Source organism: Juglans regia, chromosome 11, assembly GCF_001411555.2.
Source record: "Juglans regia cultivar Chandler chromosome 11, Walnut 2.0, whole genome shotgun sequence".
In the NCBI taxonomy this organism is placed as follows: domain Eukaryota; kingdom Viridiplantae; phylum Streptophyta; class Magnoliopsida; order Fagales; family Juglandaceae; genus Juglans; species Juglans regia.
In genome coordinates, this window is record NC_049911.1 from 16,168,773 (window position 1) to 16,191,773 (window position 23,001).

The 23,001-nt window shown below is 34.7% G+C and overlaps 3 protein-coding genes across 4 annotated transcripts; 2 read left to right on the plus strand and 1 right to left on the minus strand.

The window, feature by feature from the left end:
- Positions 1–341: 341 nt before the first annotated feature.
- LOC108993635 (disease resistance protein RUN1-like) lies at positions 342–5,458 on the minus strand. Of its 2 annotated transcripts, none has more exons than XM_018968617.2 (5): positions 4,874–5,458; positions 2,337–3,432; positions 1,895–2,230; positions 1,082–1,801; positions 342–981 (listed from the first exon to the last, which is right to left on the minus strand). In XM_018968617.2, the coding sequence occupies exons 1-5, from the start codon at positions 5,392–5,394 to the stop codon at positions 385–387; spliced, it is 3,270 nt and encodes a 1,089-aa protein (XP_018824162.2). In that variant the 5' UTR covers positions 5,395–5,458; the 3' UTR covers positions 342–384. The 2 variants fall into 2 exon arrangements, with proteins under 2 accessions (XP_018824162.2, XP_018824160.2); XM_018968615.2 differs by having other exon boundaries at positions 2,337–3,441.
- A 13,980-nt stretch (positions 5,459–19,438) lies between these two features.
- Positions 19,439–19,966, plus strand: LOC108993602. The gene is made up of 2 exons (XM_018968587.1): positions 19,439–19,681; positions 19,793–19,966. Exons 1-2 carry the CDS (start codon positions 19,439–19,441, stop codon positions 19,964–19,966), a joined length of 417 nt encoding a protein of 138 aa, XP_018824132.1.
- A 1,132-nt stretch (positions 19,967–21,098) lies between these two features.
- LOC108993603 lies at positions 21,099–22,664 on the plus strand. Its single transcript, XM_018968589.2, has 2 exons — positions 21,099–22,111; positions 22,394–22,664. Exons 1-2 carry the CDS (start codon positions 21,099–21,101, stop codon positions 22,662–22,664), a joined length of 1,284 nt encoding a protein of 427 aa, XP_018824134.2.
- Positions 22,665–23,001: the final 337 nt, after the last annotated feature.

A 23,001-nucleotide genomic window follows, 5' to 3' on the forward strand; every position in this document is an offset into this window, starting at 1 on the left:
TAGGGATACTAGTGGTTAAAGCCATAGGAGGACCAGAGGGCGTGAGAATAGAGGGACTCTCTATCTCAGTGATGCTCGGGCTGGTCATTACCTGTAAGGTGGTGCTTGGGTTGGGAAGCTCGATGATGTGTTAGGGTGAATCAATGGGAGATAGCATGGATGATGTGGATGCAGATGAAGGAGGCTGATCAAGCCAGTTCGAAAATGATGTAAGAGTGTGAGTGGCAGGTAGGTGTAAATGAAGTGTGTTTTGATTTTTGTAAGGAAATGTTTCTTCATCAAACACCACAAGGCTAAAGATGAATCGCATCCATTTAAACAACTTGGCCTGGAATACTGAGTACTAATGCACAGTACCTCACATTTTTAATTCCTTACTATGCCTTAGAAACGAATAGGTACAACATTATGACTACCCATTTGCAAATAACAACAAAGATGACGCCTGATTTCTAATTTTAAACCATAAGGAATCAAGGTATTACAGAGTTCAGAATGAGGAGCTTGAGATTGAAAGAGGAGCGCCCCACACTCTTTCACCTTCACGTTCAAGCTACTTGTTTTAACTGATGCTCCAATGTAGCTCCATCCATCCAAATTATCTGACTGCTCCAGAAACCACTTGGCTGGTAGATACACCCCAAACCCAAATGGCCCTACAGAAGAGTGATCTTTGGGGGCACGAAGGACTAATGTTTCTTTTAGAGGACCTTCATTAGTCTCAAAATGATAAACAAACTCAACAAAATGGCCTTCATTAGGATGACTGCCCTTGAAAATCCTTGGATTTGAATTCTCTACCTCATCATCAACTTCATAAATAGTAAAATGAAAAAATGCCTCCCACTTACTATTATTATCTAAGTTTGGATGGATTTGAAGTGTTACATGAGAACCTAAACTTCTCACATTGAACCACTCTCGAACTTCAGTTCCCAAGGAAGATCCACAAATTACCTTGGGATTAAAACTATTAGTTTCCTGCATGTGAAGTAAGAACAAAGAACATGAAGATGTTAATTGGAGTATATTAAATAACCACTCCCACAAAACATCTTATGAAGAGATCAAAGAGACTCACAACATCATAGCCTTTTGTCTGGAAATTACTTTCTTCATGATTCAAGCTTCGAATGTAGTAGATTCTGTTATCAAAACCAATATAGAAGGCCCCAATGGAGTCATCCTTGTTCATAAACATTTCTTGCATAGAGCGAGCATCATTCGAGCCAAACTCTGGCATTGCGAAAAACTTAGTGAATTTGATAGCAGTTCCACCTTTATACAATTGTTCCAGATAACCCTCACCATTCATGTCTTGAATTCCACCAAGTGCTGGGCAATCAGATACATCCAAAATTCTAAGAGATGACAAACTACAAATAACGCTCGGAAAAATTGAGAGCTTTTTGCAGTTATGTAAAGACAATAGGGAAAGGCCGCGTAAACTCTTAAATGATGGGGGTAGTTCCTTTATGGCAGTTCCAACCAAATAAAGTAACCGCAATGAAGTCATGTTTCCCACAATGTCTGGGAACTTCTCAAATCTTGAACAATCAGAAAGATACAAATGTTCAAGAGACTCCAAGCTAATCTCATTTGGGAAGCTTTTAAGGCGTTTGCAAGCATGTAGATTCAATCGTCTAAGCCGTTTGAGAACACCAATAGATTTGTGGACCTTAGATAAACTTGTACAACCTTCAAGGTCTAGTGTCTCAAGACTTGGGACTCCGGTGAAGTCTGGGGTCTCCAACAAATTTTGAGAGCCGCTAAGATCAAAGCGTTTCAAACTCCCAAAACTCTGTTATAAAACAATAAATATTGAACAAAAAAAAAAAGTATTAACAAGCTTAGTACCATTAGTAGAAAGAAGAACAAGAAGAAAACACCTTACACTAATTCCCTTCCATAGTTGCTTGATGTGACTGCATGGAAATCTAAGTTCAATAAGATTGTCTGCTTGAAAGCTGTTTGACAAGGATTTTGAAGGATATTCAGACCATTCTAGCACTCGTAACCCATGTGTTGGCATGAATCTTAATGGGTCACCGCTGTGCCAATGCAGATTCAATAACTTATCAGAAAGATTAGAAAAACTCGTGTTGACCAAACTTGTGTTGCGAATTTTAAGAATTCTCAATTTCTTCATCTTTGAGAAGGCTCTAACACTAAATCGTTCCTCATTTTGATTAGGTAAGTTTAGCACTATGCCTTCAATCACGTCAGTTTCCTAAAAACCAAGAACAATAAAATTGCGTGAGAAATATTTGAAAAAAAATTAAGAATTAAAATTAAAATACACTATACATGATTTATATCTGGTTTAACCCACTTACAGTATTATTCTTCAACACGTGAAGGACATCCTTATAATGCCACAATCTACTACGCCGACCAGGCTCTTCGGGGGATTCATCATAAATTATTCCTTGACCCATTTTTTGTAGCAAATCATGCATCCTCAACCTTTTAGATGAGATGGTTATAAGACATTTCTCCATGAGAATATCGATATTGAGGTATGGGTAGTAACCAAAACTTTCTAATATATCCATTAAAATGTTATCTAAGACCTCTCCACTGAAAAAACAAGCAATATCTAAAAACAATTTCTTTTGCAAATCCTCCAATCCATCGAAACCTACTTGAAGTATATCTAAAATTCCTTTATTAGGATTTGCTTTCAGTTGATCCCAAGCACCTTTCCATGCATTTGTTTCTCTACCAAACAAGGAGGACCCTAAAACTTTGAGAGCTAAAGGAAGGCCTTGAGCATATTTCACAAAGCCTTTGGATAAATCCACAAAATTTTCCTCAGGATGGGGTTTCTTGAAAGCTGCCAAACTAAAAAGCTGCAATGCTTCATCATTATTCAACTCATTAACCTTATAGATATCATTCACTCCATGTCTTTTCAATAAATGGCTATCTCTGCTTGTTAAAATGATTCTACTCCCCGGACCAAACCAATCATGGCTCCTTGCTAATGCTGTTAAATGTTCTTCTTTGTCCACATCATCAAGGACTAAAAAGACTTTTTTATAACATAGTCTATTCCGTATCATATTCATTCCCTCACGATCGTCCCATATATTTATTTCCCTTTCCATGAAGATCTTAGAAATAAGTTGTTTTTGTAAAGAAACTAAACCACGATTTCTAGTTTCTTCTCTAATACAGGCAATAAAGCTGCTAGCTTCAAATTGGTAAGCTATTCTATCATAAATGACTTCTGCCAAAGTTGTTTTACCCACTCCAGCCATACCATGAATTCCTATAAAGCGAACATCATCCAATCCAATACCAAGTATGTTCATCATTTCCTCCACACGGGATTCCATTCCAACAAGGTCCTTGCAAAAAGTTGAAAAGTTACGACTCAATCCTTGAAGTATCCTTTTAATAATTTCTTGGACAATTGTTGATTCATACCTGGGAAAACTGATAAGATAATTATTTATTATGAGATAGTGATAGCCTTTCAAGAGCCAAATGTATGATAATGTATTAATGTGCAATATAGCACATTATAAGGAGCATGATTTTGGGATTTTGGTTGTAACCTCCATGCTTCCTTTGTATAAGGTACTGCTCTATCATAAATAAGGGTTATCAAAAAAATTAGAGTACCGTTCTCATATCTACAATATTATAGCACCCTAATAATGTTTAACTTTTGACCCTTACATTTCCATTGTTTTTTGGTGAGAATTAGGAGAGTTTGGGTGTTGTTTCTAAATTAGAATCCATAGGAGAATGTAGGTTTTGATAAGGAATCAGGGTTTCTTGGTACATTGATGATCTGGGAGTTGCTGTTGATGCCAAATCCAAAGGGACAAGGCAGCATGATGTAGTTTCATATAATTGATAGTAAAGTACAAGGGAATTGGCTTAGGGAGCAATGTAATGATATGTAGTTAAAAGTAATTGATGCATATGGTAAAGTGGCCAAAGGAAGAAAGTTGTAGCTCTGAGGATGAAAGGAAGCGATAGAAATGCTGACTTTGAGAGGAATAGATATGGATGCAAATTAAGAAGGTAGTCAAGTCCCTATAGAGGAGGAACCACAAGTGATGATACAATTAATAGTTAGAAAAATATACATATTTTAAAAAAATCCAACCAAGAGGGAAAATTGGGTGATGGCAATAGCTAAATGGCCAATGGTCGAAGATGAAACGATTAATATTATGGGGCAAGCACCAATTGAATGGGCAGGCAAATCTCCCTCATCGTTTCCCTAAATTCATGGTCATCAACAACAAAAAGGAACCAAACAAATCTTGATTCAAAAACATTAAATAGATCAGCAAGTATTCAATCTAAATCTAGCGTACCACGTAAAGCCATATCAGTTAATAAATTTATTTTTGTGAAATCTCTTACGGGAGGTTTAGATAATGAGTTGAGATTAGTTGAAAGTTGAAAAAAATATTATTAGAATATTATTTTTTAATATTATTATTCTTTTGAGATTCGAAAAAGTTAAATTATTTACTATATTTTGTATGAAAAATTAAGAAAATTGTAATGATCTAGATGAGATAAGATGAGATTGAGATGAAATGTTTTTTGTATCCAAACCTAATTGTGGCAGTAGCACTTCTCTAACAAAAAAGTAATAGATCATAAGGATCAAATGTTAAATTTATTTAATTAAAAGGATTAGATCTCACATTAAGAATTTATAATTTTCGTCACATAAGCTAGATCGCTAACTGATCAACACAAGTCTAACATGTGTATTTATATGGATCCAATTAAATTTGATTGGTACAACTAGCCGGAATCCAATTTTATGGGGGTACAAATTTGAGAATCTCCAACTTATCCATGCATGCTCTCGCTATAAGAATAAAAGAAAAATTGTTACCTAAGATGAAAATGCCATCCGGATATGTTGCCCACTTCTTTCAAAGCAACTCTCCACATTTGCATCTTCTCCATATCAATATTAGGGTCTTCTTCATGCCTAGCAAAAGCTTCAGCAAAAGCCCCAGTTTGGTTTCTTACCTCAGAGGGATCAACATGGTAGAAAACAGGCAAAACTGTCAAACCCGTCTCTCTCATGCATTTGACAATCTGGGCAAGTTCAGTCAAGCACCATCTTGAGGAAGCATAGTTTTTTGAGATAATGGGGATGGCGTACATGGATTCACGTATTGCTTTCAATAGCTCTTGGGAAATATACTTTCCTCGCTCAAGTTTCTCGTCATCTTTAAAGGCGATAATGCCTTTCTTTTCTAAAGCAGTGTATAAATGGTCTGTAAAACTCTTGCGGGTGTCTTCGCCATGGAAATTGAGGAAAACATCATGTATCCATCGAGGTCTTGGAGAACTGGAAGAAGATGGTGGTACTGATGATGAGGCTCTTTGGGTGCTTAGGGGAACCATTAGACACTTGAAAAAAAAAAAACTTGTTTAAATAAATGGTTGCTAGTAATTTGGAGATCACAGCTTGGAGAATTATGAGAAGAGCTAGCATTAACAGGCTAGCTAGAGATATATATAGAGGAAAGAGGCTCCGTTGCTTTCCAAACTATCAAACAATTGATGCACATTAATGGTCTTGGCCCGTGATAGGAACAATACCGTTAGAATATGCCAGCGCCTATACGTAATGAACAGTGATGCTCAGCAAACATCATCCAGAAAGAAAACGAAAGATTCTTATTTCTATCTTTTCTCTCTTTTTTCATGAACGGCTGACTTGGACAATTGATGAACATTAATGGTCTTGGCCACGGGTCTTCCACTGCCAATCAGGTCTTCCACGGCATGATCACAAGTCCAAACTTCCACGGCATTAGAAGATTTTATTCTTCATCTTAAATTTAGGTTTCTGCAAAATACATTGGGAAATAGGCATAAAATTTATATTTGGTAAATAGCTTACAAGTTATTTTTTGTGCTTGTTTTTTTTCTTTCAATGTATTAATTTTGAGTTAAATACATTTATATAATTTTATGCTTTCTTTTTAACTTTAGCTTGATTTTCTTAATTTCAATTACTTTATTTTATTTTATGTTAATTGAATTTTTTTCGACTTTTAAACATGGCATGTTGATTAGGCATTTTAGTTTCTCTTATTAAAATGCAAACTATCTGTTTTAATGAGGCATATTACGTGCTTAGTTTTGATACAGCAAGAGGGTAACATGTCAACCAGTTTGAAGTTTGATATATATATATATATGAACAGAATCTTTATGTTGCATGGTGATCTTAATTTCAACAAATTAATTAGAAGAAAAAGAGTCCCAAGAAAATTTGAAAGAGACTTTGAGAATCGATGAACCTTAGTCTTGGTGAGTGGACGGGTTTTAACTTTAAGTGTCAGTCATGTCTTCCAGTTGATATATATATATATATATATATTGGCCATAAATTTTTTAATTCAGATTATAGATTCCAATTTCCTAAAATTCAAAAGGATGTTCATCGACAAATATCAAAAGCAAAAATGGAGAAATAAAAAGAAATCTTGAATGCATGCTTGGATGGCATAGCTAGAGCAAAGAAGAGAGGCTGCCAAGTTGTGGCTCATGTTTTCCAAGCCAACGAATTGTACGAAATTATAATATCTAACCATCCTTTGATGAAGTCTATACCAAATATCATGATTTAGAATGAAAGGGACTGGTGAAGTGTTTGCTTCCACACATATCTCATCTTAGTGGTGTCTAAAAATGAAATAGATTGAAGAATGAGAGTTGCCTTCGTTACAAATGCCTCGTTTGCTTTCACAGATGGTTTCAATCCTTCTCATTTCAACATCTAAACACCATTCAAAGAAGAACACTTTTTAATTTCAAAATTTTAACTTTTTCATCCAATCATTAAGTAATTATTATAACTTTCTCAAATTTTCAAATGAAACACAAAAACCAATTCTACTTTTAAATTCCCAAAACGAAAATAATTATGTCAAATTAAATTTATATTATAACAATATTTTAATTTTCTAATAATTTTATTCATATTTTTCTCTCACATTTTCCAAAATCTCATAAAGAACATTATACCGTAAATAATTTCCACTACAACACAATTGCGTTTTAGTGATGGTTGGGAAATTGTAACAGTCCCCAAACTGTCACTAAAAAGTCTTTTTTGTGATGGTTTCTGGAAACTGTCACTAAAGACAGATGAGATTTTTTTTACGTTTCAACGTATGAGAAATTTACGTTCGAACGTCAAATATACATTCGAACATTGTGGCTACTTACGTGCGAACGTGCAGTGTTTTGGTGCAAACGTTCGAATGTTAGGAATTAACGTTTGAACGTGCAAAGTTTTGCGCCAACATTCGAACGTTAATTGTAAATTTAAATTAAATATGACTAATTTATAAATTATGTGATTTTTATAGTACATAATTTATGAACAAGTCTAAAAAATTGACTTGTATATATTTATATATACACAATTTATAATATATAAATATATATTTATATTTATATATATTTGAAATGCAGTAATTTAGTATTAAAGATGGAAAATATAACATTAAAGAAGATTGATAATTGAAATTAAAAAACCATAGAAATATTAAATAATATTTTTCTTTACATATAATAAAAGTAAAATACAAAATATGATCGAATTTCTTAAACAACACTCAAATGATAGCGTTGTTTGCAAAATTCGAATTCCTTACCTTCTCAGTCAAGGTATCAACCTTGTCGTTGAGGATACCTACACAATGGGCGATCTCGGAGACAGATGCCTCTATAGCCGCGTGTGATTGATTGATCTTATGATTGATACGCACAGTTAGCTGTGAGATCACCGCATCAACCCAAGTAGGTCACGCATCTCCCGCAGATGTACTCAACGGCTGTTGACTACTACTCCCCACATGACCTGGCTGAGGCTGCATCGGAGGAACTAGATCCTCTACAAGGGGTGGCTAACCTCCCCTCACTTGTCCAATGCTACGTCGATGCGTGGTCATGTCGAGGGGGCTCATCTGATCTTTGACCCCCTCCTCTGCCTGGGTTGGCACTCCCGTGCAAGTAATAGTCGGCTGATCAGGACACCGTATGAGAGATTATCTGTGGAAATGATGCTCGCCTCGTAACGGATCCTCTCAAAGATGTGCAGTGGCAAATCCATGGGATCTCCACGTGCCACTCGTATAAAAAACTGTGCCCGAAGTCGACTAAATGTGGTTTTATATGCCACATGATCTACATTTGTTACAACAATAAAGTGTAACATATGGAAGATATGTAGCAAATGGTTCTGGTTGAAGGCGTTCTTCCTCTCGATCTTCATGCGGTCCCTCCCGGTGAGGATGTAGAAATCCTCGTCTCGGTTATCATCCCGAGCCTCGAGGCCAGTATCCTCGGCCTCTGACCGATCTGCATCTCTGGCTAATGCTGGCTCAAATGGGCGGCCAGTAGATGATGCAGAAGTGCCTACATCCTCACGGGATGTGGCATGTGTAGATGTCTCAACTCCTCGACTAATGCCGAGGTGCTTGGCGATGACATCTGGTGAAATCTCAATGGAAACATCGCGTACAGTAATGGTGTGAGAGGATGCGTCCTGAGGCATATCACACATCCCTATATAGAACTCCTGAACCATTGAAGGGTATACATGCCCCCTCAATGTGCAAATATTTCCCAAGCCTCTACTGAGGAAAACATCTCTTAGGTTCGTCTGCTCCCATATGAGTTCGTTGAACTCATTAATAAGGACCTCTCGCTCTACCATAACAGTAGGAGCGCCGGTATGAGTAGTGTCCAGAGTAGCTCCTTCCTTCCCTCTTTTCTTAGTATGTAGAGGATGAGCCATATCCTGAAAATAGAAAAGGAAAAAAAATTATTTACATTGATGCATTTTTTGTGTTAATTTTAAACTACTCTGCATTAACGTTCGAATATAGTAAAATAAACGTTCAAACATTCAGATAAAATGTTCGAACCTGTATACTTTACGTTCGCACGTAAAACACATGCATGCGAATGTATAACATATACGTTTGAACATATACAATAAATAAACTTAAATGACTTACTTTCGGACATTTATGTTATACGTTCGAACGTATGTGTTTTACGTGCGAATGTAAAAGATAAACGTTCGAACGTTGAAGCATAAATAAATTTAAAAAGCATTACCTTCAGACATTATAATTAAATGTTTGGACGTAAATTATTCAAAAAATAACGTCCGAATGTAAAACAATACACCTTCGAACGTAGAAGCCTTAACGACTATGTAATTAAAATGCCGTATGTTCGAACGTCTCGATGAAACTTTCAAACGTTACGACACAGAATGGCTGAGTCGACTCAGCCATTATTGAAATCTTGAAAACCTGTGTACAAGGTTCTAAATAACGAAATGTCACCGTAGAAATGAAGTATACACTTCAATAAACTTTTCTACGATGATTATTTGGCTAATGGCAAGTCGTGGTGGCCGAAAAATGGTGTTGAAAATCCAGCCACCACTTGACCCATTTTAAACAAAACCAAACCCAAATCTTAAATAAAATACAAGTTATTTGATTAAAAGATGAATGCCTACATTTTAGTGATGGTTGTGGCAGAGTTTGACGGCGGCGGTGACGGAGTAATGGTGGTGTGCAAACGAGAATGAAGTTAGATGATGGTGAAAATGATGTTTTGCTGTCCAGTTTTGGGCTTATATACACGAAACGTTCGAATGTAATTATTAGTACGTTCTAACGTTTCTCGATTTATTTTCTAGAATATTAACTATAATATATTATATTATTAATATATGTTATATATTATGATGTATACTATAACATATAGCATACTATATCAAATATTATATTTTAATATATAGTATATTATAGTATCTATATATGCTGTGTATTATATATATAATGTATTATATAGTATATTATATATATATATATGATCCATTATAAACTAATGAAAACAATATTAGAACCACAAGTTCTTATTACTAGCCCAAAGCGATTTACTTTATTATTACAATCTAGTACCCAAAATTCTAATGTATAAATTCCTAAATAGATTGATTGGAATCAAATTACTCTCCCTAATGAATGACGATTAGATTAATTGGTTTTCTTGAATTTGTGAGTGCTAATTATATTTCTAAAGTTTAGCAATATGTTTATACATATTGTTGTGATTTTATGCTTACTCTTGAAATAATGGTGATTATTATTTGTGAATTTTGTGAATAGTTTGTGAGTTTATGGTGTTCATTGATGAATTAATATGTGTAGAAATATTATTGTGGAAATATTGTTGTTGTTATTGTAATTATTGTTTTTGAATTTTTATTGAATATGTTTAACAAGAAAATTATAAGTTTAGGATCTTAATTTCAGTAAAGATTTAAAATATTTAATATGAGAATTAATATTTAACATGAAGTAAGTATATATAATATATTCATACTAATTTAGTTAGAATATGATTATTATTCAAATTATAAGTATAGTATAAATTATGTCTTAAAAAAAAAGTATATAACTTAACTATATATGAAGTATAATACTTTTTTCGTATAGAGGGAGATCAAAGACGGGGCTGGCCATTGGATCAGTAAATAGGAAGTCAGTTTTAGTGGGAGGATTGATCCCTTTTGTTTTCAAAATAATGTTCAAACATCCTCCATGATTGTGTTACAAGTAATAAATATATAGAAGACTGACTACCTAGCTAGCTTGGCTTGTTGCGTTTGTGGCTATGAAGTAGGCCGTACGTATCTTCAGACATCAATATAGGTGTTCATTAAGTGCTAGCCCCAGCCGTACGGGCCTCTGTTGATAATCATTGAAAGTCGGGAATATTTATGAACGGTATGGAACTAGGTTGGATGGAGTTGAAAGTCATATAAATTATGACCCTCAGATGATGTGATTCAAGAAAATCATTACTATATAGTATTTTATATAGTGTATTTTATATATATATATATAAGTTTTGTTGTTCGTTTTATTAATTATATATTATTGATTCATATATATGGTATAGTATATATACTATATTATTATGTTTTCATCTAAAATAGTATGCTATCATACTATATATATATATAAAATATAGTATATATATTATACTATAATATAGTATATAATATAGAATTTAATAAGTAACAAAAATATCTCGAACAACCGGGTTGTATGAAAGAAGAAAATAGTGACAAGAAGTTAATACTTTTTTCAACTTTTTAAAAAAAAATTATATTGAAGAGAAATATTATGAGTATCTAGAATACTAACTATTGATTAAAATTTACGTTTGAACATGATTTTTTAACGTTCGAACTTTAATAATGTATTCCACTGGATTTTTTTATCTGTGATGATCATTACAAGTTCAAACGTTTCAACTTCAAGGTCGAACGTTAATGGAGGTATATGAGAGTTCATTTTCATGTTCGAACGTACAATTAAAATATGTTTGAACACTAGAAGAAAAATGCGAGAAAGTTCCCGCTCGATTTACGCACCTCTGAGATGAGCTGAAACTTTCGGATGTTGGTTCATTCAAACGTAAATTTTCTCGAACATTAAACTAAATGTTTCATTTAGGTATCTCTGTGATGATCTAAAAGTCCGGATGTTGATATTTTACGTTCGAATGTTAGTTGATGAAAATCACTATAAAATTATAAACGTTCGAACGCCAAATTTTTTAACGTTCAAAATGAAAATAAAAGTGTGAAAAACTTTTCGCTCGATTTAGGTATCTATGTGATGATCAGAACGTTCGGACGTTGAAATTTTATGTTCGAATATTAGTTGATGAAACTTACCATGAAATTATAAATGTTCGAACGCCAAATTTTTTAACGTTCGAATATGAAAATAAAAGTGCAGGAATTTCCCGCTCGATTTAGGTATCTATGTGATGATCTGAACATTCGGACGTTGAAATTTTACGTTCGAACATTAGTCGATGAAAATCTTTGGGTATTTATAAACGTTCGAATGCCAAATTTCTTAACGTTCGAACATTAAAATAAAAGTGTGGGAAGTTTCCTGCTAAATTTTGGGTGCTATCATAGGAAGATACGTTCGAACATTTATAGAAAATGGCCGAACATTCTTCACAGAAAATTTATCCTATTTTTTTAACGTTCAAACGTCATTTAAAAATTGAGTGGGATAATATAACGTTCGGACATACAACTAACGTTCGAATGTTCCATCTAATAATTTTAAGACTTAGTGAATACATGCACAAGAGGCAGCGGCTCATTTCTACTTCTCCCGTGTGCACAACAGAGAGAGAAGTGAGAGAGGGCCGGTCTTCGTGGGTTAGAGAGAGAGAGGGTTAGAGTGAGAGAGAGTTCAGTGAGAGAGAGTCGTGAGTTAGAGAGAGTGAGAGTTAGAGTGAGAGAAAATTGAGTCCAGATTAGAGAGAGAGAGAGAGAGACAGTTAGAGTGAGAGTTGAGTTGAGTTGAGTTTTAGTAAGAAAAAAATTATTTTTCTTTTGTATTTTCTTGGATTTTATAATATTTGTCTTGTGTTTTTGTTATATATATTTCTAATAAGTTAGTGTTGTATTTTTTTTAAGGATTGGCTGTTTTGGCAAGTTGAAAGCTTTTGATTTGTAAGAGGATATTGTGAGTGCTAGGTATATTTCTAAACTTTACTAATATGTTTATACATTTTATGTTTACATGGTTAGAAATATATTGTCTTTAGGTTTTGTTAATACATGTTTATTGCTTACTCAAGTTTAGGAATATATTAATACATGTTGTTGTGATTTTATACTTACTCTTGAAATAATTGTGATTATTATTTGTGAATTTTGTAAATAGTTTGTGAGTTTATGGTGTTCATTGATGAATTAATATGTGTAGAAATATTGTTGTGGGAATATTGTTGTTGTTGTTGTGATATGGATTTGAAATATTGTGATTATTGTTTGTGAATTTTTATTGAATATGTTTATATGGTTAGAAATATATTGGGTTTAGTTTTTAGTATTTATGTGAATTTTTGATATTATATTGTTTTTTGTATTTTTTAAATTTATTTTTTAACAAGAAAATTATAAGTTTAGGATATTAATTTAAGACTATATTAAAAACATTTACTATACATTTAATATGAGACTTAATATTTAATATTTAATATTTAATAAGTATATATAATATATTCATACTAATTTAGTTAGAATATGATTATTATTCAAATTATAACTATAGTATAAAACTTGCTTTTAAAAAAACAAATATAACTTAACTATATATAAAGTCTAATATATACATACAATAACTAGAATTAGTAATTGCTTACTAAATATAAATAACTCACTCAATTAAAATTATATAATAACATTTGAAATTAAGTATAAAAATTATTTTTAACCTTTAGGAATGATAATAATTAAAATTATATAATAACCTTTGAAATTAAGTATAAAAATTAAAATGATACTTTAGGAATGATAAGAATTAAAATTATATAATAACCTTTGAAGAAATTATATATAACAATTATATAATAAGAATTAAAATTACATAGGTATCAATTAACAATGTCCTAAGATATATAATAACAATTAAATTATTTCGTATATGATAGCCCCAACCAATCTAAAATCACTATAAAAAACTTTGTTGCCTGTTGAGAAATATGAACTTTTGATTCCATAACTATTAATTTTTACTTCTTTTATAAATTAACAATGTCACATTCGTATTGTGTTATATTGTTAAACTAGAGAGAGATGAAATAACATGTGAACAATTTTTGTGTCTTGTACATCCCGGGGAAGAATGATCTTGAAGAAATGTTTGTCAAATTGCTTGACTCTCGAAGTCTCTCTAGTCTTGAGAGTTGTCAAAGTCGGACGGTTTGTGATGGTTAAGTAATTAGACTAAAATTTAGACATTTATTCAATATCATTCTCTCTCGTTGTGTACTGATGGGAAACTGTTTCACATAATCTTTCATCTCTCTCTAGTTTAACAATATAACACTACTAGTGTGACGCCCGCAAATTCCGCTTGGGATTGGACGGACATTTGAAGCGTCGAGACATGCAACACAAGGTTACCTGCCCCCGTTCATGACATATAAGATGCAATATTCCTAACATGCATCTAGCATTATGCAATATTCGCAGCGGATAATTTTTCTTTTTAGCAATACTATGCACCAAACCGAAATATCCCAAATACTTAAAACATACTTCATACATAATGACATACTAAACAACTGAGATCACAATATTAATCCATATGGTTGTGATCAAAAGAGTGATGGAGATTGAACTCTACAAATACAAGTAGTAATCTGAGGTAACTACTGTATTAACACCTACATCGCATCGTCGCTTAGTCGACCATTTCCAGTTGGTCGATTCCCGATTCTCCTTCAGATCCTGTAACAAAATCTACCATTCGGGGGGAATGGTAGTTGGGACTACCACAGTGAGATTTGATTACAAATCTCAGCAAGTTAACAGGAAACTTCCACACAGGTTAATGATGCATGCATGGCAGTAAAAGCATGAATGCATAATCAAATCGTAAGTAATCATAGCATAACTTGACATACAACATAACATAACTGGCATAACTTAAACTGAAACTGAAGCTTAGCATGAACGTGACTTGAAACATAACATGGACTTGAAACATAACATGAACGTGAACATGCATAATTTGAACTTGAACTTGAGCATGACATAACATAAATGTGAACTTGGAACATAACGTAAACGTGAACATAACATAACATGAACTTGGAACATATTCTTGTCTCATGGGATTACCATGATTGCGTGAACGTAAACTTGAATATAACATAACGTGAAACATGACTTGAACTTGGAATCTTATTCAATAGACTTAATCATTAACATGACCATATGGGTGCTACACAGGTCCCCTTGAGCCGTGTGTCCCTGCCGATTACCGCATCACATCACAGGTTTCTATACCAGCTGTGAGTGCGTTAATACGTACTCCACAGTTGTTGTGGCCCCACGTATTCTACGTGTCACAATTGCTGTGTCTCACGTAGTGTATGCTCCACAGTTGTTGTGGCCCCATACTTCATGCTCCACAGTTGTTGTGGCCCCATGACTTATCTGTTTGTGCCACACTTGCTGTGGACACACGTAACATAATGTGTGGCACCATCGGCGTTAGTGCCTGGCGCGCTCCGGTGACCAGCTAATTAGGCCCCATTCGCAACCTGTTGACTGTACTTCGTCAACCCAGGGAATTTCACACCTATTTAGACACTCCAGCGTGAACAAAGGAGTTCCACTAGGATATTACCCCATCCTAGCGCTTAGGGTCGTGATTGACATGAATGACTTAACTGGCAGACATGACATTTCGTAACGTGACGTAACATGAACGTGACATAAAAGACAGAAATCTTGACGTAACATAACGTGACATGAACGTAGGACGACAGACATGACATACTTCGAGACATAAATGTAACAGAGAACATTTCATAACATGTCATACATGTAACATGCAACATTTCGTAACATGGCATACCATATAACAGACAACATTTCTTAACGTGGCGTAACATGTGACAATGAATATTACATGACAAGAAATACATGTAACAGATGGCATACTTAACTTAACATGACATACTTGCAATGTATAGCATGTATAGCAATACGTGACAGAATATCTTGTGTAACAGATGAATAATTCATGACAGAATAAATTCTGTGTAACAGATAAATATGTAATGACTTGGCATGGCACATATGATAACATGCATACATACAATTTAGTTCCCTTACTTATCACACATACACATTAAATTGATAGTAAGTTAAAAGCTAACTTACCTCGATCTTCGTGCTTCGAGACAAAACTCAAGTGCGATAACGGGAAACTGAAAGTAGTGATTTCTAAAAATTAGAACTTAATCACTAACAATTAGGAATATGGAAAAATATCAACTTAGAGTAAAATTACCATTTTACCCTCTACATGTGGGAAAATGACCATTTTACCCCTAACTTAAGGATTTTGCATCATAACTTCAAAAATCACCAAAATTTACATACCTTATGTAAATTTTGTCCTAAACTCAAATATTAATTCATAAAAATTTAAAACTAAACACAACCATCAAAACTCTATATGGCCGAAACTTACAAAGGCTATTTCCTTTGCTTTTTGTTGTAATTCTTTCAAATCTCAAAACTCATGATTAAACCAAAATTTTTCTTCTACTACACTCATAACATATTCTTAAGAATAATCATGTTTTGAATCATGAACAAAAGTCATCAAAATCACTAAAACCATACTTGAACTTTTTGGTTTCTCTTCTAAGTTCAAAACAGAATTTTGTTTCTAACTTGTTTTGATCAACCTCTTGATCCATGACTTATAAAGAAGTGATCTTCAAACCAAAACATCACATGGTTCAAAAAGGTGTCCTAAAACAGATCCAAGCTTCAAACTCAAGATCACATGGGTAAACATCAACCAAAACATAAATTTAGCCAAGAACATCATCACTTTGGCCTAACCGAATATCTCCTTCCATAAAATTTCATATGTTCGAAACTAACATCAAATATCTTCAAAATAACATTCTAACATGTATATAAGATGCTTAGGATCTTCCAATAAAAATATCAAAGCCATTGGAATAAGATTAAACCATAAAAGATTTAAACTTTCTCAAAACAGAAACTGTTTTTCCTCTTCCAGTTTCTAAGTTTCTAGACCTAAGAAAATATTTCACCAAAACTTTTAATCATGCAACAAATCCTCAACCAATAATCATATACACATGTTAACAGTACTCCATAAAAATTTCGGACCAAGATCTATTCATTAGCTTGGTCAAAAACTCCAAAATATAACACACTCTCCAGTTTATCGCCCAGAATGACCTTTCTGGGGTCTAAACAACTTTTTACCAATCAAATGATCTCCAAATGGAACAAATAAGATATCCACGTAAACTAGACTCCAAAAGAAACAACTTTCATGAAGGAAACGTTGCGAGGAAACACTTAAAAAAGCTTCGAAACAGGCATTCAAAAGAGGTACGAAAAACTGTCCGAGAGTGTCTTTTGTGTTCTATGAAGGAAAAGTGTAAAGGAGAGTTGCTTTTTCGTGGGAAGTGGACTGAAGAGCTTCTTACACAAGCTATGTAAAGTGATAGGACTGAAGGAATGGTTGAGTGTTGGCCTTTTCTTCTCATAAAAATCAGACCAAGATCTTTTCTTAAGGTGGAGTGTAAGAGTGAATGAGTGAGGTGGCCCTTTAGCTATGTCTTTCAAGAACCTTCTAGGCTCTTCTTGTACAGATCTGGCCAGCCAAGTGGGGGTACAAAACTTAGCCATGAAGCAATCCTATGGTGACCAAATTCGTGGGCCTTAAAGGGCCTAAACCGAATGGGCCTAAAATTTGGGGTTTAAAGAGGGTTTGGGTTGCTATCAAGCCCAAATCCAATATCACTTGGCCCAATCAATTTTTCAAGGTTAACAAGGTTGGATAATGATGTTCTAACACAAATTTGAAGGATTAATAGCATGTGGAAGTGATTTAATCAAGTGATTAAACACAATGCTAGAAATCGGATTAGAAAATGTTTAGAGGCCAACTTTAGGGTTTTGGGGAAACCGTTTAGGGTTTCGATTTCAACCATGCTTTTGGGCTTTCGATTGGATTCCCACCATTTAGAATTTCACTAGGATTGAAAACCTCTTTGATCTGGCACAATTTGGTTGAGCAGATGAAACAAAGTTTTGCTTAAGTGACACGATCTCACACCTTGATTCCTTCAAATCCAACAAATGTTCCTTATGGTGCCAAGTGTCTAAAATTATTCACTAAGTGTGGCTAAGATCTTGCCAAGTGTCCAAATAAAACTTCTCTAATCCAATTTGGACATTCCACACTGTGATTTCGAAACACTGCAATTGGTGCGCTTATCGAGGTTACTATTCACTTCGAAAAAGTGAATCATAAACTTAGTACTAAAAATTCCTAAATATTCATATTAACCTTTAGTGAAAATCTTTTACCGAAATTTAACCTCGAAGTGCCCCTAAAAATAATTTCACAATTTCCAACAGACGTTTCGTCCGGAATTATGAAAATAGGATATTGTGCCATAAAATCCTAAATAATCCACTGAGTGTAATGGCGTAGACCATAATGCATTCTGACACTTCTAACCACCTCAAATAAATAAAACTCATATTTCTAGCAGCATAGTGAGTGATAACACTGACTATGTTGACAGACTAAAACCTATGCAATAGGTCGATTCGTAAAAACTTATGGGATTTTTCACGAGATTCCTAAAGTCAATAGAAATTCCTTCAATGAATTTCTAGCGGGCTGTTACAACTAGAATGTGACATTGTTAATTCAAACAACATGGACATATTGTTTGTAGTGTTTTTTGATAGATGTGAAGTGACATTGCATAAATATTGTGATTATTGTTTGTATAGTTTGTGAATAGTATGTGAGTTTATGCATAGTTTGTCTTTAGGTTTTGTTAATACATGTTTATTGCTTACTCAAGTTTAGGAATATGTTAATATTCTTACCATTTAGTTAGAATATGATTAGTTAGAATAATCATTATTATTCAAATTATAACTATAGTATAAAAATTAATTTTAAAAAATATAAAAAAAAGTATATAACTTAACTATATATAAAGTATAATATATACAAATAATAACTATAATTAATAATTACTTATTAAATATAAATAACTCACTCAATTAAGTATAACAATTAAAATGATACGACTCTAGGAATAATAATAATTAAAATTAGTAATTATTAATTATAGTTATTAAGTATAACAATTAAAATGATACTTTAGGAATAAGATGAGTATAAAACTTAATTTAAAAAAAGAAAAAAGAAAAAAAATATATAACTTAACTATATATAAAGTATAATATACATATAATTACTATTATTAATAAACCGTCCATTAAATATTCTTACCATTGTGAGGTTCCAAACCATTATATTATTAAATATATATATATATAAAGAAAGAAAGTAAAATACTCTTCAATAAAAAAGTCTTGAACCTACAAAATAAGTAGAGTTGGAATAAATAAATATATTTATTTAAAATAAACTAGAGAGTAAGTAAATAAGGATCAAATAAATGCTTATATAAAAATTATATACTTATTGTCTATATAAATAAATAACTCACTCAATTAAGTATAATAATTAAAATTATAATTTAGGAATGGTAATAATTAAAATTATATAATAACCTTTAAAATTATATATAACAATTATAATAACAATTATATAATAACAACGATGGAGAATGATCTTGAAGAAATGTCTATCAATTTGCTTGACTGTCATAGTCTCTCCTGCCTTGACAACAGTCCTCCAGTCTTGACAACTACGACCTTGAGAGTTATCAAGACTGGAGAGTCTAACTGCTAAGAAAAACTACAGCAAACATGAACACCTCTCTTTCCCGACCTTTTACTGTTGTGGAGGTAAAAGAAGCCCTTTTTAGCATGAACCCCATGGGATCACCTGGCCCTGATGGGTTCCCAGTAGCCTTTTACCAGGGACACTGGGACATAGTAGGGGAAAAAGTAACAAAAGCAGCATCGGACGCTCTAAATGAAGGCTGCAGGTCTAATAAGATGAATGATACCCTGACTGTTCTTGTCCTAAAGATCCCATCCCCATCAAAGGTAACTGATTTTAGACCAATAAACTTATGCAATGTCTTTTACAAGATTATTGCAAAAACACTAGCCAACAGGTTGAAACTAGTTCTGCCTCACCTTATCTCACCTACTTAGACAACATTTGTTCCAGGGAGGTTAATCACAGACGATTTGATTATGGCCTTCGAGTCTTTCCATACTATGAAGTCAAGATTGAAAGGAAGGGAGGGATACAGGGCCCTTAAGCTCGATATGAGCAAGGCCTACGATAGGATAGAATGGACTTTCCTGAAATATGTTATGCAGTAGATTGGATTCAATGCAAAATGGGTGGATAGTGTAATGAATTGTGTGAGCTCAGTCTCCTACTCTCTTATTCTTAATGGAGCTCCTCAACAGTCATTCACACCTTCGAGAGGCCTTAGGCAAGGGGATCCCCTATCCCCTACTTGTTCATCCTTTGCTTAGAAGTCCTTAGTTGCATGCTTAACAAAGCTGAACATGATGGGATCTTAATAGGTCTACCTATTCGAAGAAACAAGCTCTCTATTAACCATTTGTTCTTTGCTAACGATTGCCTCCTTTTTCGCAAAGCAAATCCAACTGAATGGTCCAACTTATTTCACTTCATGGAGATGTATGAGAATGCCTCAGGTCAAAGGCTAAACATGGATAAGACTTCTATCTATTTCAGAAAGAACACAAAGGAGGAAACCAAAGGTAGCATCACTAGCATTGCAGGGATTAGGGGCTCTAACTCTTATGAAAAGTACCTAGGCCTTCCAGCTCTCTTAGGTAGATCTCGAGTCCAATCTTTAAACATCATACTGGACAGGGTGTAGGCCAAGCTCACAAACTAGAAAACCAAGTTCCTTTTTTAAGCAGGTAAGGATTCTGATCAAAGCAGTCATTAAAGCCATCCCCACCTATTGCGTGGGAATTGTTAAACTGCCAAGGCACCTGGTGAATGAGCTTAACAAACTAGTCAGAAGCTTCTAGTGGGGGCAGAAAAACGAAAGCACAAGATCCATTGGGTTCATTGGGACCAAATGAAAATGGACAAATGTTATGGGGGCATTGGCCTAAGAGATTTTGCCAATTTCAGCCTAACCCTCCTAGCAAAACAAGGATGGAGACTTGTTTCAAATCTAGACTCTCTGGTAGCCTAGGTCTTGAAGGAAAAATACTTCCCCAACAGCTCTTTCCTATCAGAAAATCTTGGTCAGGGGACATCTTGTGGCAAAGTTTTTTGGCTACTAGAGCTGCGCTAAATGAAGGCTTGATTCGGAGGATGGGTAATGATAATCAAACTGAGATATGGAATGACAAGTGGCTTTCTAAACAAGCAACCTTCAAGCCTCAGAGAACTCTCAAATTTCTATAAGGGGACATCAAAGTCTCCTGCCTCATAGATATAGCAACCAACCGATGGAAAGCTAACATGATCCATGCTTTATTTACAAAAGAGGATGCAAAGCTAATTAATGAAATCCCACTAAGCCCCTACCCCAAGCCTGACAGGCTTATTTGGAGATGCACCACCTTAGGGGAGTTCAGTGCAAGGAGTGCATACCACCTGCTCGCTGAACTGGACATCCAACAGCTGGGTAAATCCTCAAATCAAAGCAATCCCCATGACCCCTGGACCAAGCTCTGGAACCTGAGAATCCCAAATACAGCTAAGACATTTCTCTGGAAGGCATGTCTCAATGCCCTTCCCACTCGAGCAAACTTGTTAAAGAGAAAGACTTTGGAGGAACCAGTATGCCCCATTTGCATCCAACAACCAGAGACCATTGAGCATATACTGTGGGACTGTCCATCAACCAGAGATGTTTGGAGCCATAGCACAAGGAAATTACAGAATTCAAGCCCACACTTTCACCAGTTCAAAGACTTAGTTGCTAGCTTTATGGAGACTCTAGAACATGAGGAGCTAATGTCTTTTTCTTTAATTTCATGGCTAATATGGAAGAGAAGCAACGACATGGTGTTCAAGGACCTGTTTCTGCACCCAATGGCTATTACCCAACAATCAGCCCACTTGGTGGAGGAATTACAGCAAAATCCACAACAGACTACCTCAGCTTCTACCAGGCAGCAGCCATATATGTGGGAAGCTACACCTCAAGGTAGGGTCAAACTAAATTGGGATGAAGCACTTGACAAAAGGGCTTGCAAGATGGGAGTAGGTGTTGTGATAAGAGGCAGTGAGGGCCAGATCCTTGCTACTCTAAGGATGCAACATCATCTTTACCCAGACCACTTTCTGGCTGAAGCTTTGGCTACACTACAAGCATCCCTTTTCTACAAATATGTTGGTTACTCGAATGTGATCATGGAGGGTGACTCCTTGCAAGTGGTTAATGATTTGAACTCAACCTCAGACTCCATCACCTATGCAGGACAGTTTATAGTCGATACTAGATACAACCTTAATAATTTCTGTGATTGGTCAGTAAGGCACATTGTAAGAGTCAACAACTTAGTTGCTCATGCCTTAAGCAATGATGTACTTCGCATCAGTGATTATACCACCTCTTTTGACTTTGTTCCCCCTTGTATCCGCTCTTTGGTTTAACTCCTTTATCAATATATGCCATACTTTCATAAAAAAAATAATAATAAATAAGTCATAGAAGTCAATGCTTGTGAAATATCATCAGATTGGAGATCATGATCCAACTGGTGCCAACATTTAACGTCGTGTGTATATTTTTTCTTCAAATTGGACAGGTCCCCGAGCATTGTCACGAGCTATGCTGTTGGAGATAGCAAAATTGTGGGTCCCACTAGAGGAGACATTAGGACGAGACGTGTGATTGGCTTGGGAGAAGCCACTTCCTGTGGAGGAGAACGAGCATTGTTTGCCCTTGTTCCCGTGTCAAGTTTTGTTCCTATAGAAAGCATATGCTTGTGTGTTGAAGGAAACAAAAAGTTGAGTCTCACATCTCATATCCTTGCAGCAGCAGCACAAGCTCGGCGTAGGAGGGCATTGGTGGCTTGAGCATGGAGGTGGTGAAGGGTTCGTATTTCGGACCTAAGCTGTTGAGGAGGGAAAAAACCTTCATATTGTCAATCACGGGACGTCCGGCTGCAACTAGGTGGTCGCACACAAGGTTGAATCATTGGAGGTGATCTTGATCTTGCAGCGACGTCATGGCTTCCTTCCTCATGTATGTCAACTGTTGAGTAAGCTGGAAATCCCTTTCTTGGGATTCTTGGGCATAGGCTTCTTGAAGGGCATGCCAGACTTGATACGAAGTCTCAAGACCAACTACTCCTTGGATGGATGGACCGATAATCCATCCATAGAGTAGTCGGTCAGATTTCCTCCATCTTAG

Coding starts and splice junctions, on each gene's coding strand:
- LOC108993635 (XM_018968615.2), bottom strand. CDS start 5,394: ATGGTTCCCCTAAGCACCCAAAGAGCCTCATCATCAGTACCACCATCT. Junction 2,231..2,336: donor ACGTGTTGAAGAATAATACT/GTAAGTGGGTTA, acceptor CTTGGTTTTTAG/GAAACTGACGTGATTGAAGG. Junction 1,802..1,894: donor AACTATGGAAGGGAATTAGT/GTAAGGTGTTTT, acceptor GTTTTATAACAG/AGTTTTGGGAGTTTGAAACG.
- LOC108993603 (XM_018968589.2), top strand. CDS start 21,099: ATGATCCATGCTTTATTTACAAAAGAGGATGCAAAGCTAATTAATGAA. Junction 22,112..22,393: donor CTTAATAATTTCTGTGATTG/GTCAGTAAGGCA, acceptor CAAATTGGACAG/GTCCCCGAGCATTGTCACGA.
- LOC108993602 (XM_018968587.1), top strand. CDS start 19,439: ATGAACACCTCTCTTTCCCGACCTTTTACTGTTGTGGAGGTAAAAGAA. Junction 19,682..19,792: donor AGATCCCATCCCCATCAAAG/GTAACTGATTTT, acceptor TCACCTACTTAG/ACAACATTTGTTCCAGGGAG.